Below are 13704 nucleotides of genomic sequence, written 5' to 3' on the forward strand. Positions count from 1 at the left end.
AATCTGGGTCCAAGTTCAAGAGTCCATGCTAAATATCTGGGTGATCCTGAGAAAGTCACGTAGATCTTTCGGTCTATTTTTCTCATGAGTATAGTGTTTGGACTAGATAACCTTCCATGCCCCCTCTAGTTCTAAAATTCTATAACTTTAGGCATAGCAATGAAGATAAGGAGGTAGAGAAGTGAGGTGGAAGACTGATGACTGGTAACACCATTGGTAAATTGATATTAGTGATAGGGAAACAAGGCTCATCAAGATGGATAGTGTAGATGACAGCTGTGATTTTAAAGTGCAAACTGTGATTAAAATGTTACCGTTTAAGAGAAGTGTCATGTTGAGATTAAATTTTAAATGAAAGAATGTAATTTGAAGGTATGGGATTTTATAACATAGGATGTCTTCTAGTTACTTCAGAAGAGCTGTAAAGATCTCTTTATGATTTTCTAGGAAGAATTATATGTAGGTCATTTACCCAGATAGTTTCTAACTCTTCCCTGGATAATTTAATCTATTTCTATAATTCTGCTGCCTATTTCAAATAGTAGCCACTTCTGAAACTTTACATAAAAATAATACTTGTATAAATCAGGACATTTTAAATTCACTAGAGGGAAATAAAACTCATGGAAAGTCATTCTATAAAATAAAAAAAATCATTTTTCAATGTGCTTTCCACCATATATCTGGATTTTCATGTACCAGTCTTGCTTGAAATACAGTTTATTTCCATTTGAGTGAATAAATAATGAATTGAAGGTATTTTTTTTCTGGATGGGTATTCCCCTTAGGTCTTTCTGTGACTAAGAAAATGAGATGTTAGCTGCATTTACATATTAGTAAGGGCGGATCAAGATGTATTCATTAATATGATGTTTTAGAAAACCAAATAATTTTGGTACTGTTATTTTGACAGAGTTCCTCCAAGGTAAAGGCTGATTTACCTTGGTAAATGGTAAGTTTGACTTAACAGTCATGAAATGTAGCTTTTACTTACAGTTATTGAAGAGAGTTGCTTTAAATATTTTTTTTTCAAGAGTCATTTCATAACTCTTCATGTCCTTGGTCACTATGCCTGTGGTTTTGAGTTAAGAAACAAATTTTGAGTTCATTTCATTGTTTTTCTTTCTATTGTCAAATAGACATTCATCCAACCACTCAGATAATTTATCAATCTTAATTATGGATGTATGCATACTGAGGATGCCCTCCTGCTGCTTTCAATTAAATCTGTAGTTCCTTGCTCTTTTAATACATTAACCTTAATTCTGAGGCATGCATCCAGAGATCATTATTATAAAGCATTTGTGGCACACTCATTCTTCTTTCAGGAATTTTTATAAAATCACATAAATAAGATGATGTTTCTTAAAAAACCCTACAAAAATCAAGAACAAAATACGCTTTTTACTAAATTTAAAATATTTTTGTGTAACTTCTAATAACATATTAACTTATTCTTAATGAAAAATACTAAAAAAAAATTTATTGTAATTATAGCAAGAAGCATAGTATACCAAAAATGGAAACAATTCAGTAGCTGTTATTTAGTATCAAATTTAAAATGTGAACAATGAAATGTTTTAAAATCATTTTCCTGGAAATATATCAGATTCATTAAATAACACAAATCTATTTACAATACTTCCCTGAAGTAAAATGCTAAACTTGTATCAATTTGTTTACTTTAGGTCTTCACTGGGATCTTCACAGCAGAAATGGTTCTCAAGATCATTGCCATGGATCCCTATTATTATTTCCAAGAAGGCTGGAATATCTTTGATGGAATTATTGTCAGTCTCAGTTTGATGGAGCTTGGCCTGTCCAATGTGGAGGGATTGTCTGTACTGAGATCATTCAGACTGGTATCTGCATAGACTGTTTATATTTTGTCTTTCATTAACAGGACCTTTATTTTGAAAGTGAATCAACATGTATTTATATAATTATTTGTTTTTAATGATATTTTAAATGTATACCAGTATGTTTGGTATTCTAGGAAAATATATAAATATTCTCTTTAAAGTTTAGTGTGACTATTTTCTAAGATTGATACAAATGGTTGAAACACGTCATAATGATTAGCTATGTAGGGCACATTTAAAAACACTTATGTATTTCTAAAATTATGTTTTAAATTCCTCAACTTCTTTTTGCTTTAAAGCCTGTAAAGAAATGCAAATAAAAACTTTAGGCCCCAGTTAATCTTAGCTTTTGTTAACAACCTTACTTATATTAGTGGGAGCTACTTTAAAGGTACATGTAGAAAAATATTTGATGCCATCAGCACTTTAAACAATGGCAAAACAAACTTTTTTGAGTTCAGCTAAAAAATTTATTGAAAAATATGTAGAATTTTGTTTTCAATTAAGCACAATGTGTAATTTTTCAAATTGAAAGGAAGCCTTCTATAAGTTTTTTATCAAAGTAGTTTTACTTTTATTTTACAAATGTGCATTAAAATATAAAACTCATGCTTTTCATTTTTTTAACTCTCAAAAAATATAGTATAAGGGTGACATTAGTTTGCTAAATTCACAATATCTCTAATCAAAATATTAATTTGTTTTCACAGAGTGTTAATGAGTCAGAAATATTTATCACATCTAAAATATCTTATCTTTTTTACTTGTGCATTTAAATATTATGATTTGATTTATAATTCCAATATTATTAACACTTTTTTCTAGATTTGAATTTGTTTACTATGTTTTGAGATTTTTATATCCAATTTTCATATCCCACAGAGGTTGGTCTACAATATAGTACACTAATAGAATGGTGTCAAACTAACTTCCAAAATTATATTGTGATTACTACTAAGAATAGCTTTTCACTTGATTGCAGCTTCGAGTTTTCAAGTTGGCAAAATCCTGGCCCACCCTGAACATGCTAATTAAGATCATTGGCAATTCAGTGGGGGCCCTGGGCAACCTCACCTTGGTGTTGGCCATCATCGTCTTCATTTTTGCCGTGGTTGGCATGCAGCTCTTTGGAAAGAGCTACAAAGAATGTGTCTGCAAGATCTCCAGTGACTGTCAACTCCCACGCTGGCACATGAATGACTTCTTCCACTCCTTCCTGATTGTGTTTCGTGTGCTGTGTGGAGAGTGGATAGAGACCATGTGGGACTGCATGGAGGTCGCTGGCCAAACCATGTGCCTTATTGTTTTCATGTTGGTCATGGTCATTGGAAACCTCGTGGTATGTATGTATTACAAATAGTTATAATTAAGAACAAGATCAGACAGTAGCTAGAAAGGTGTCCTGACACAGTAGACATATCTGTGGTTTATCATCAATGATCTAGACTCAGATCCCAAGTGCTGGCACTCTAAGCTGGGCCAGTTACTTTAACTTCTCAAGCTTCCAAACTATGAAACTGGAATAACAAAACTGAAATATTGTGGTTGATACAATGATTAAATGAAGTATATCTTCTATCTGAAGGTTTTTTGGGGGGAAGAAGGGGTATTAGTTTTTTCTTCAAAGAAATGTTTTTATAATCAAGACTAACTTCATCATATTTTTATAACCCAAATTATTTTTATCCTAATATTATTTTAATAAGATAATAATCTCCAATAAATCTAAAAATACAACTACCTACTCTATATTGAAATTGCTCTTTATAAATTCAGAGTTCATATTGTTTGCTTACTCAAAGGCATAAGTTACATATTACCAAATTTTGAATATAAATTTCAATGAAATAGAGCATTATATTTTAACTATGTATTGTAGTCATCCACATGACTTGGAAGGGGGCTAAATATGCTATTCTCTGCATTTGCTTTCTAAAAGGGAAGTAAATTATTATGGTTTAAGTTACTCATATGTATGGACATTGACTAGATCTAAAAGACCTACTTTTAGCTCTGATTTAAAAGCACTAATGTAAAAGGCCAATTTGTCTATTTATGTTTTAATGTTTAAATTTCTCATGCATGGACAAAAGCATTTCTTTATACTATCATACTGGACTTTTCCTTTAAGGAGCACATTTCAAGTGAGAATAATAAAAGAATGTTGTGGGATACTTGTGGACAGATCAATTTTTTTCAGAATAGTAAATTAGGAAGCTCTAGATTCTGAACAAAATCTGATACAGAAATAAAGAAACAAACTGGGGTTTTTGATTTGCATGTGTCTTCCTCCCATGTAACATTTTTTAAAACTCGGTAACTACATTTCAAGCTAAAAATATTCTTATAAATAAATTTCCTCTTGCATCAGCTATAATTAATTATTCCTGTATTAGTCATATTTTATCAGTTAATTAGATAATTTTCCCCATGTATCCCTGTGATACTCTGAGAGTTAAGATTTCATCAGATTTTCTGTACAAAAAGAGGAAAGAGAAAAATAATTTACATTATATGGGTGTCTAGGCTAAGCCTTGGGATAATTTTAGATTTTTCCCCATCTGTTGAACTATTTGGACACATAAATTTCAAAGCATGCTTATGGGAAATGTTTTATATAATTTGAATTTAGAAATTTCTGTTGTTATAAAAGTTTGTGGTCATTGGACAAAAGGATTCATATTTCAAGTATATTGTTTTAACATATCACTAGACTATTAAACAAATAAATTCATTATTTAAACACAAAACTAGACATTCCCTGGTAAAATGTAGTAAAATGATTAAAATTAAAATATTTATTTTTTTCTCATTGACCCAAACCATAAAAATTAAATTTTATCTTTCACTGGCAACCCTGAGTAGACACAATTTAAACCTGAGAAGCTTTGGTTTCCCATTGCCTTCAGTAGGAAAGAGAAGGAGCTTGTTTTTCCATTTGCCCTTACAGCAGGTTGAAGAGATCAGGTCCTTTAAATAGTAATTGAGACATGGTGTCTGAAATATAGTAAGCAATGAAGAAGCATTTCATGAATTAATATCAGCAAAGATAGATGAGTTTCTTATTTAAGCTATTATGTGCATGCATAGTTCAATATTAATGTAGCATATTTTCTTATATTTTCTTTTAGGTTCTGAACCTCTTTCTGGCCTTACTGTTGAGTTCATTTAGCTCTGACAATCTTGCTGCTACTGATGATGATAATGAAATGAACAATCTCCAGATTGCAGTAGGAAGGATGCAAAAAGGAATTGATTATGTGAAAAATAAGATATGGGACTGTTTCCGAAAAACCTTTTTTAGAAAGCCAAAAGTTATAGAAATTCAGGAAGGCAACAAAATAGATAGCTGCATGTCCAATAATACTGGAATTGAAATAAGCAAAGAGCTTAATTATCTAAAAGATGGGAATGGAACCACCAGTGGTGTAGGTACTGGAAGTAGTGTTGAAAAATATGGAATCGATGAAAATGATATGTCATTCATAAACAACCCCAGCCTCACTGTAACAGTGCCAATTGCTGTTGGAGAGTCTGACTTTGAAAACTTAAATACTGAAGAGTTCAGCAGTGAGTCAGAACTAGAAGAAAGCAAAGAGGTAAGAATGTTTTAGTTTTTTTGTTGCATTTCTTTTAATAACTATGCAATATGATTATTTAGTATTTTATTGTGTTTATATTATTTAAAAGTATGTTGAAAGTCATATATATGGTAATGTTAGAAAAGTATGAGATATTCTTTATTGGGAAATTCATTCATAGAAATTCCAACTTTCCATAGAAAATCTTCATTTTGAATAATTAGTATATTCATTTTTTTGATAGTTTGAAAGCCTAACCTTAAAAATATGACCTTCCAAAAAGAGATGTTATTTCATAAATTCTATTCTATACTAATTATGCTCTTTAGAAAAATCAATGAACCATATTTTATCGGCCCTTGTGAAAGTGTCATCTCCTTACTTTCTATAATATATTAGATTTTGCTATAATTTATTTTAATGTGAAACTTTTATGTAGTTTTTGTTCACCTCTGAAAGTTTTATTGACTATGATAGTGTTTTATTTATTTATGAAAGAGTTATACATGTCAGAAAACTACAAATAGCACTGATTATATTTTGCCCAGTCAGCGATGAGCAATCTACAAGGTCTTCCAGATGAAATTGAAAATACTAAGAACTATTTTAAAAGGCTCTAATTGAGGATTATAGTTAAATTGTGGACTGAGAAGCTGCTCTTGCTGTCATATTACTACTTATTTAAAAGAAAAGAAAGAAGGAAATTGTTCCTGTTGTAAGATTAGAATTCACAGGATCCCATAAGAGTAGCTTAATAGTATTAATTCTGCAATACTGTGTTGTGGAGGACAGGATTAAAATTTGTATTATTACTTATTTGTGGACTTCTAATATAGCATTAGGAAATAAGTCTAGCATGGAGTTATAAAAGAAAGTTTTAGTTTGAGAGTACAATATTGACACCCTAGGAATCAGACCAATGATGTCTGATTTTGTGAGCATATTTTCAGAACCTTCTTTTTTTAATAATAGCATCAACAGAATTTGTATAAATAATAAATAGTTGACAATATCACAGCTCATAGCCTCTTGATCCTTTTTTTCAGGCATTTCAGAGCTGCTAAGATATATTATAATAATAAATTTTAAAATACTTTGAAAACGGTAAAAATACATGCAAAATGGTGCATAAGATTCTCTGAATTCCACTTAAAGTCTACTTAGTGAGTTCAATTCTAATCTATATGTTGCTCATTCTAGTAAATTAAGAATTCAATTCTAATTTTATTTTCCATCATCTGATATAGATTTAAGAGGAGATACCAATTAATTAACAAACATTTATTGAAGACTTCTATGAAATTAGCATTCTGCTGGATACTCTCAGAGGAAGAAAGTTAAAGGAGAGCTCCATAGCATAGCCCCTTCAGGGAAATCTCAGCATCTAACACTAACTCACAAACTCACTCAAGACATTAAACAGTTTAATCCCACAGAGCAGAATATAAGGTTATAGGTATTGAGAATAGCAAGAACACAGCAAGTTTCCAAATGGAAGAGAGAAAATTAAAATAGGCCTCAAAGTTGGGTCAAATATACAAACAGAAAGCAAAAACCTACTTAAAAAATGACAGAGTGTAAGCTTAATATTAAGGCGAGGCAGTGAAACAATCACCACGGATAAAGTAGAAGATAGTTACTTCTACTTTAATCTCCATGGTTGAGAAGATAGTGGGAAAAATGTGTTTGAATGAGGAAGTCAGTGTCAGATTGCACAGTCTTTGAAGAAGTCCAGCTTGGAACTGGATATATAGTCAGTAAGGAGCTGTCTCTGGCCTGAAGCAGGGGAAACCCAATAGAAAAATGATGTTTTAGGAAAACGTGTTTGATATCAATGAATAAAACAGTTTAGATGAGCAGGTTGAGGATGTGGTATGTAATAATTATTTGATAGTAATGAGGTGAGGAAATTCTGGACTGGGGTAATAAGTATGGGAATTGAGACTAATTCTCAACTGGACAAACCCAGTAAAGAAGCTGGGAAATTGGAAACATGGCAATGCCACTGTCTGAAAATCTTTTTAGAAAAGATCACCATGTTTATGTGGGAAGAGGAGGAATTCCATTGGGATATATTGGAGTAAAAGTGACAGTGTTTGGAACCTGAGCCTGGGTGAGAGGTCAGGGTTTACAAATAGCTTCAAAAATGCAGGTTTCATAATTATCAGATCCCTTGAAACTAGAGGAGCTCACCAAAGAAGTATAAAGAAAAACTAAGGGAAGACAAGGGACAAAACTAGCTTGGTGCCAAAAAGAGCTAGAAAAGCCAAAGAGGTGGAGAAACTTTTGCTACATTAATATCATTGGTTTCATCACATTGGCTCCATGAAAACTAAATATCTTGAAACAATTGGTTTGCAGAATACTTCAGAAACTCTGCAGTGTCTACAGATATTTCAAATGACTGCTTAGAAGAATACTACCTCACTGTCATGTGTTTTTTTTTTGTGGCAAAAAAAAAATAATAAATTTGGAATAATGGGATAATAATGTCTTCATTATCAAGTCCTGAAAAACATTTTTTATTATCTGATCAAAAAATTCCTTCTTGGGTGACTTTTAAGTAAGCATTCTATCTTCTTTCAAGCTAATTTGGATACATGGAATCTAATTACAGAATGTAATGAAATTGTTTTAAATGCACAGATAGTAATGCGGGGAAATAAATCAAAGTAAATATAAAATTAAGTACTTTTAAAAAGCTAGGATAAAATTTCAAAGTATTTTGTGCATTAAAATTAAATTCAACAATAAGTTTTATGTCAATGGTTTTTCAAATTCATACAAAAAATACCCCTAAAAAGGTAATAAGGCAATTCTCATACATGCTCACACAAAGATTAAAAGTACACTGTTTTGTTTTTTTAAGCAGAAATTAGCATGTTCTAACATTATAGAGGAAAGTTAGATACATTTCAACAAAGTTCAGTTTTGATCTGAAACTTCTAGAAACCGCTGACACTGAACACATTTCAGATGCACAGTAACACTGGTGGTGCTGTTCTTTTTTAGTAGTTATTGTGCACGTGCACACACGAAGAATAACATATCCAGAAAGTGAGATTTTGGTTTATGGTTTTTAGTCTTTTGACCACAACTAGGAAGAGAACATTGAACTGTGTTTTGAGAGCACAGCATCCTATCTGTTTGCTGGAAAAGTGAGAAAACATACAAGCTAAACCCAGCAGAGTGATACATTTCTCACAGGGAGGGAGGGAGGGAGAGAGGGAGGGAACATTTCTTTCAATACATTTCTGCTTTAAGAAGAGGCAGTAGCCCGGCCGCGCGTGGCTCAGCGGCTGAGCCTCGACCTAGGATCCAGGCGATCAGGGTTCGGTTCCCCGTGAGGGCGCATGCCCGGCTCGTGGGCTGCAACCGATCAATGACTCTCTCATCATTGATGTTTCTCTCTCTCTCTCCCTCTCCTTTCCTCTCCCTGAAGTCAATAAAGATATATTTAAAAAAGAAAAAAAAAGAGGCAGTAAATTAATCTTATTTTCATAATAAAGTATACCCAGCTCTAACACAGTTGGGGAGAAATGATCCCCAGAAGTTTTTAAAGATGGAAATATGAATTGCTGTTATCACATATTATATAATATACATTATGTATGTGTCTATTGTATCCATGTATATGGGCCGCTAACATAAACAGGCTGATATGGACATAAATATAAAGCTTTGCATGAAAAAAATGCAAGAGGATTGAAAGTACAGGTTTCAAAATAGGGATCTTTTTATTTGGGAATAACTTGGAATTATACAAATCTTGTGACAAGATATAATGTAGAATTCTGTTTGTTTTTATATTTTTAAAGTTCCCATAATCATGATTTCTTGGAATTTTTATATAACTATGGGTTTTGACAATTCAGTCCATAAAAGATTTCATTGTCTTCCTAGGTAAAGAACATAGAATAAATGCTCTTAAGAATCATATTTGAAGTTGAATTCCAAAGCACAATCTAGCATCATGATGCTGTGACCTTCACTGCTTACCATTCTTACTTCTCGCAGGGGTAAAATCAAGCTGGAGCCATCGAGAACGCAGCTCTGGGTTTTTTTAACCAGCCAGAGACTCGTGCCACCACTTTTACCCAGGTTACCCAAGCAAGTTGTACATGTACAATCACTTTCTAAATGAATTTTGACTGGCCTGCATGCTACTCAGCTATGTTCCTTCCCCTGCCACGGCAAGGAACCGCTAGACATGCTCAGCTGCTCTCTGCTGAATCGTGCGGCACATCACAGCGTGGTCAGGCAAGATGAGCAGCCCGACATCACATCCGATCCCGCTAATGAGTTTTCCAGTTTAGTCTTCTTACACTTTTAATAGCAGTAATTGCATGCTCATAGGATATATATCTATTTAAAAACATGATAGGAATGTTTAAAGTTCAATATTGCCAAGAACTTGAGAGCATGCATTTTTTTATTTCTCTGCTTTTATTTCATTAAAATAAGACCACAATTTTGTTGTTGTTGATTCAGCCCTTATAAGTAAATTGTATTACCAAAATGAGCCTCACATGGATTTTTAAATAGTGCTTCTATTCTCAGATCATTATATTCAGATCTGTGAATATACTTTTCAACCCATCCAACTCATGTGCTCCAGATGGCAATGTTTGCTTTCGTGTTTTTTGGGAAAGGCTCTGTTAAAAGAAGAGTGGGGTGATAAATTTTTGGATATGAAGGGCCATAGTCTGTATGCATTTGGGCACTACATATCTTGGATTTCCATGTAGTTTAAGAAAGTTGTTAAATCATGTGTCTGCAAAACCCTAAGTGATCACTGTAAAGTAATTAAAAGAAGGAAAGCATCAAGATACGGGGTAGAAAAAGTTCCTTCTGTCTTGATCATTAAGTAATTGGTCCAGTGTATCCTTTTTAAAAAATTTCCCTGTCATGTTCTACCCAAAACTGAGCAGGCAAAAAAGAGACTTGGAAAAGTTCCTACTTTTTATTATTAATTATAGTTTTATGAGGAATAAAGGGTTCCTCCCAAAATTACTGTAGGTTTGTGGACTAACTAAATCTCTAGTTTATTCTCTTGACTCAACTCTCTCCAGTTGATATTATTGCTTACTGGAATCTCAGCCTGAGTGAGGGTTCTGGGAGGGAAATTATAAAGCAAAAGTGAAAAGTTCATAAATATTGACAATTTTCAATGCTTTTGGTGAAAAATGATATCTAAGTAAAGTTTGAGGTTGTCTCTAGGTTCAATTTATACATACTCTCTTATTCTTTAGGGATTACTGAGAATTAGCTGTAGAATGCAACAAATTCAGAAATAAGATTATTAATGAAAAATAGAAAAAATACAGACCCTGGTGATTTTTGTAATTTCTATTTAAAAATGACTTTTTAGTCATTTTTGTGTGAATCTGAATGTGAGGTGTCTCTTACAGAGGTACAGGAGGGTGTGTGGATAGCCATTTTAAACCCATCTCAACCTTAGAGAACTGTTTTGGTGCTTTACTGTACTTCTGCTGCAATATAACTCAATGAAGGCTGGTTTAGATGGCAATTGATATATATCTTCTCAAGATAAACTAGCCTTTTCTTCTGCCCTATTGATGCCCCTTTACCTTACTCTTCAACTACCACATAATTATTTTCAGTTTGATATATCATATCCTTATTAAGGCTACTTTAAAATAAAAGGAGCACCAGGGGTATCGAATATTTAAAATATGTTGAGGCCAAACTGAATACAGGTAGTATATTTTTAACCATTCAATAAGTGGTTCAGAAAAGAGAATTATTGGTTTTAGCTGTGAACTACCTGCCTTGGACAAGCAATCCAATGGGCTCCCTGTGTGGCTACTCGTTCTTCAAGTGAAGTGTCCAAAGTCAAGATATGGATATGCATATCCAAAAGATCAGACTAAGGCCCTGGTCGTATGTATGACCAAAAGATTTTCCTCTCCTATCTGCAAGACAAAACCCAGAAGTTTTGAGATCAATGGTTAGATTTTGAAGGCAATCTGTAATGGCTGAATCTTTTTTTTTTTTGCCCTTTGAATCACGCAGCAGTTTGTGAGAGCCAAACATTTGACAGCTGATTGAAAACAAATGAAATGTGAGCGCATTTCAGTGGAAGTAGGCCAGTTGCTAACATTCTCTTCTGTTTCTGAAAGTTAAATTGCATTATTTAAATGGATACAAATCAAGAGGCATATTCATCATAAGGGGGGATTTCTACATAAGTTCATGCTCTTAGGAGGAAATCATGGTCTCATGGCTTTCCTGGGTGCTGATTCCGTCATTTCTTATGAGCGGTATTTGCAGTTAGCCTTCCTGAAAACTTCATGTTCAGGTCCCATGCCTTTGAGAGCATGGTTCTTGGATCAGCGTGCAGCTTCCACAGCATTGCGCCGGGCTTCTGCTACAGCCAGGCATGTTTTCTGCGGCTGAATTAGGCCTGGAGAATGTTGCATCTTAAAACCTGCTTTCCAGTGTGCATTTGTCCAGCATAAGCCATCATCCCTCTGTAGACTCAGTGGTTTCTACAAGGGATGGAACAGTCTAACCTTAAGTGCCATAAAATTTTGGAGGGGGTAGGAAGAAAATAGTACAAGAAAACAAGTCTATGCTTGTACTATGTGGTTTTATAGGAAAGCATTATACTGTTGTGCCTATGTAGCTAATTATATTTTTCTAACTATTTCAGAACAAGTATTCATTTTAGTTATTTAGTATAGTTGTCAAGTTCCTTAATATGAAAAAATTCATTTCAGGTTTTCTTTGCCTTTTTTTACATCGTTGTAGTATCACAGTTATGGCAATATAAAGAAAGTAAGTTTTTCTTTGTATTTATCACCATTCACTTGTTTTTAAGTTAGTTACATGCTTTTAAATAAGTCCTCTTGGAAGTCATTTTGGCATGGCTATGATAAAATGTATCACAAACTACCTTCTACCAGAGTATTAATGTCAAAGTGTTGAACTTAGAAAATGTTTAGGTTATATAGATAGTATTTTCTCAGTGTATAGAATTTTAAATGCATAAGTAGTTTTCTCGGGTATAAATTAATTATTTAAAAATACAGCAGTAAAATTATTTATGGACCTAGTGAGCATATAAGGAACTATATCATAATGTGTAAGTTGTTATAATTTAATGACAGTCTTAGCTTTTACTTATAAATACAGGTAAATTCACAACTTTTATAATTTTGTGTAGCTGATACAATATTTTTATAACTTTCCTATGACAAAATTGTGGCCTATGAAGATTATAAGATGAATAAGCCCGATTCTTCAATTTAAGAATAATTAACTTTATGTCAGCCTCCACAGGGAAAGGAGCCTCACACAAAGCACTTTTTAGTGAAATGAACACTAGCCTACCCAACTACCTTTTAAACTTTGGTGCATGAGGGTCTACAAGTCTGTCTGAACATTCCTTAAGGAGCTTTACAGATTATATGTTTAAAGAATTTATCCTTATAATCAGAAAACTCCTGGGTAACAGTGAAGGAATTCTTTGTGTAAAATAGATCCTGATTGTTTGAGAAGACATGCAGAGTTTGTTCCTTCTCTGTTTTCAAAAAACATGTTATGCCTCATAATGCCAGGCAGATAGAGGTGAACTAACTCACTACCGACCCTCTTTACTATACAGTTTTTGAATGCATAGTCTCCATAGCCATTTAGAAAATGAAGATTATTTATATCTGAACATGTTAACCACATTCAACAATGTTTATAATCTAAAGACAGTACCAATAACAAAAATATATACAGAGGTGAATACTTAGTAAACTGCAGATTCAGTTGTCATTCAGATTAGAAACTACTATTACTCGAGCTGTGAAGGCTTTGCTTTAAATAAGTATTTGTATTTAAATATAAGATATAATATATGGCAGACAATTATAATGCAAAACAATAAACATCTTACAATTATATTAACAGTGGTAAAATGCAAAGTGAAAGGTGAGTATATTTTCTAAAGTTTTCAAATGGAAAAGTATATGTGTATTTATGTGTGTATATAGATCTATACTTATTCATTTCTTCTCTCAGATTTCTCTATCGAGTGTCTGCCAATATTTTAGAGAAACATTTTGGAAATATGTGTTTTTATTACTAAGATATTATTAATTAAATAATTCCTATTTATGAAGAAAATGCATTTCTTAATACAATTAAATAAACTCTGTCAAGACCATAATTAAGAAACACATCAAAATGGAGAGATGAAATTATCTAAATACAACAATTCTCCCTATAAGAGTAACACAAAAATGCAA

At 32.7% G+C, this 13704-nt stretch overlaps 1 protein-coding gene across 1 annotated transcript in view; it reads left to right on the plus strand.

Moving 5' to 3' along the window:
- Positions 1-13704, plus strand: part of LOC107525958 (sodium channel protein type 3 subunit alpha) — a 72313-nt gene that overhangs the window by 36947 nt on the left and 21662 nt on the right. The window contains exons 14-16 of the mRNA XM_016198278.2: positions 1689-1862; positions 2845-3201; positions 4994-5461. Coding sequence (XP_016053764.2) covers positions 1689-1862; positions 2845-3201; positions 4994-5461 — 999 coding nt within the window. The remainder of the gene's footprint in view (positions 1-1688; positions 1863-2844; positions 3202-4993; positions 5462-13704) is intronic.

This window comes from Miniopterus natalensis, chromosome 8, assembly GCF_054644295.1.
Source record: "Miniopterus natalensis isolate mMinNat1 chromosome 8, mMinNat1.hap1, whole genome shotgun sequence".
Lineage (NCBI taxonomy): Eukaryota > Metazoa > Chordata > Mammalia > Chiroptera > Miniopteridae > Miniopterus > Miniopterus natalensis.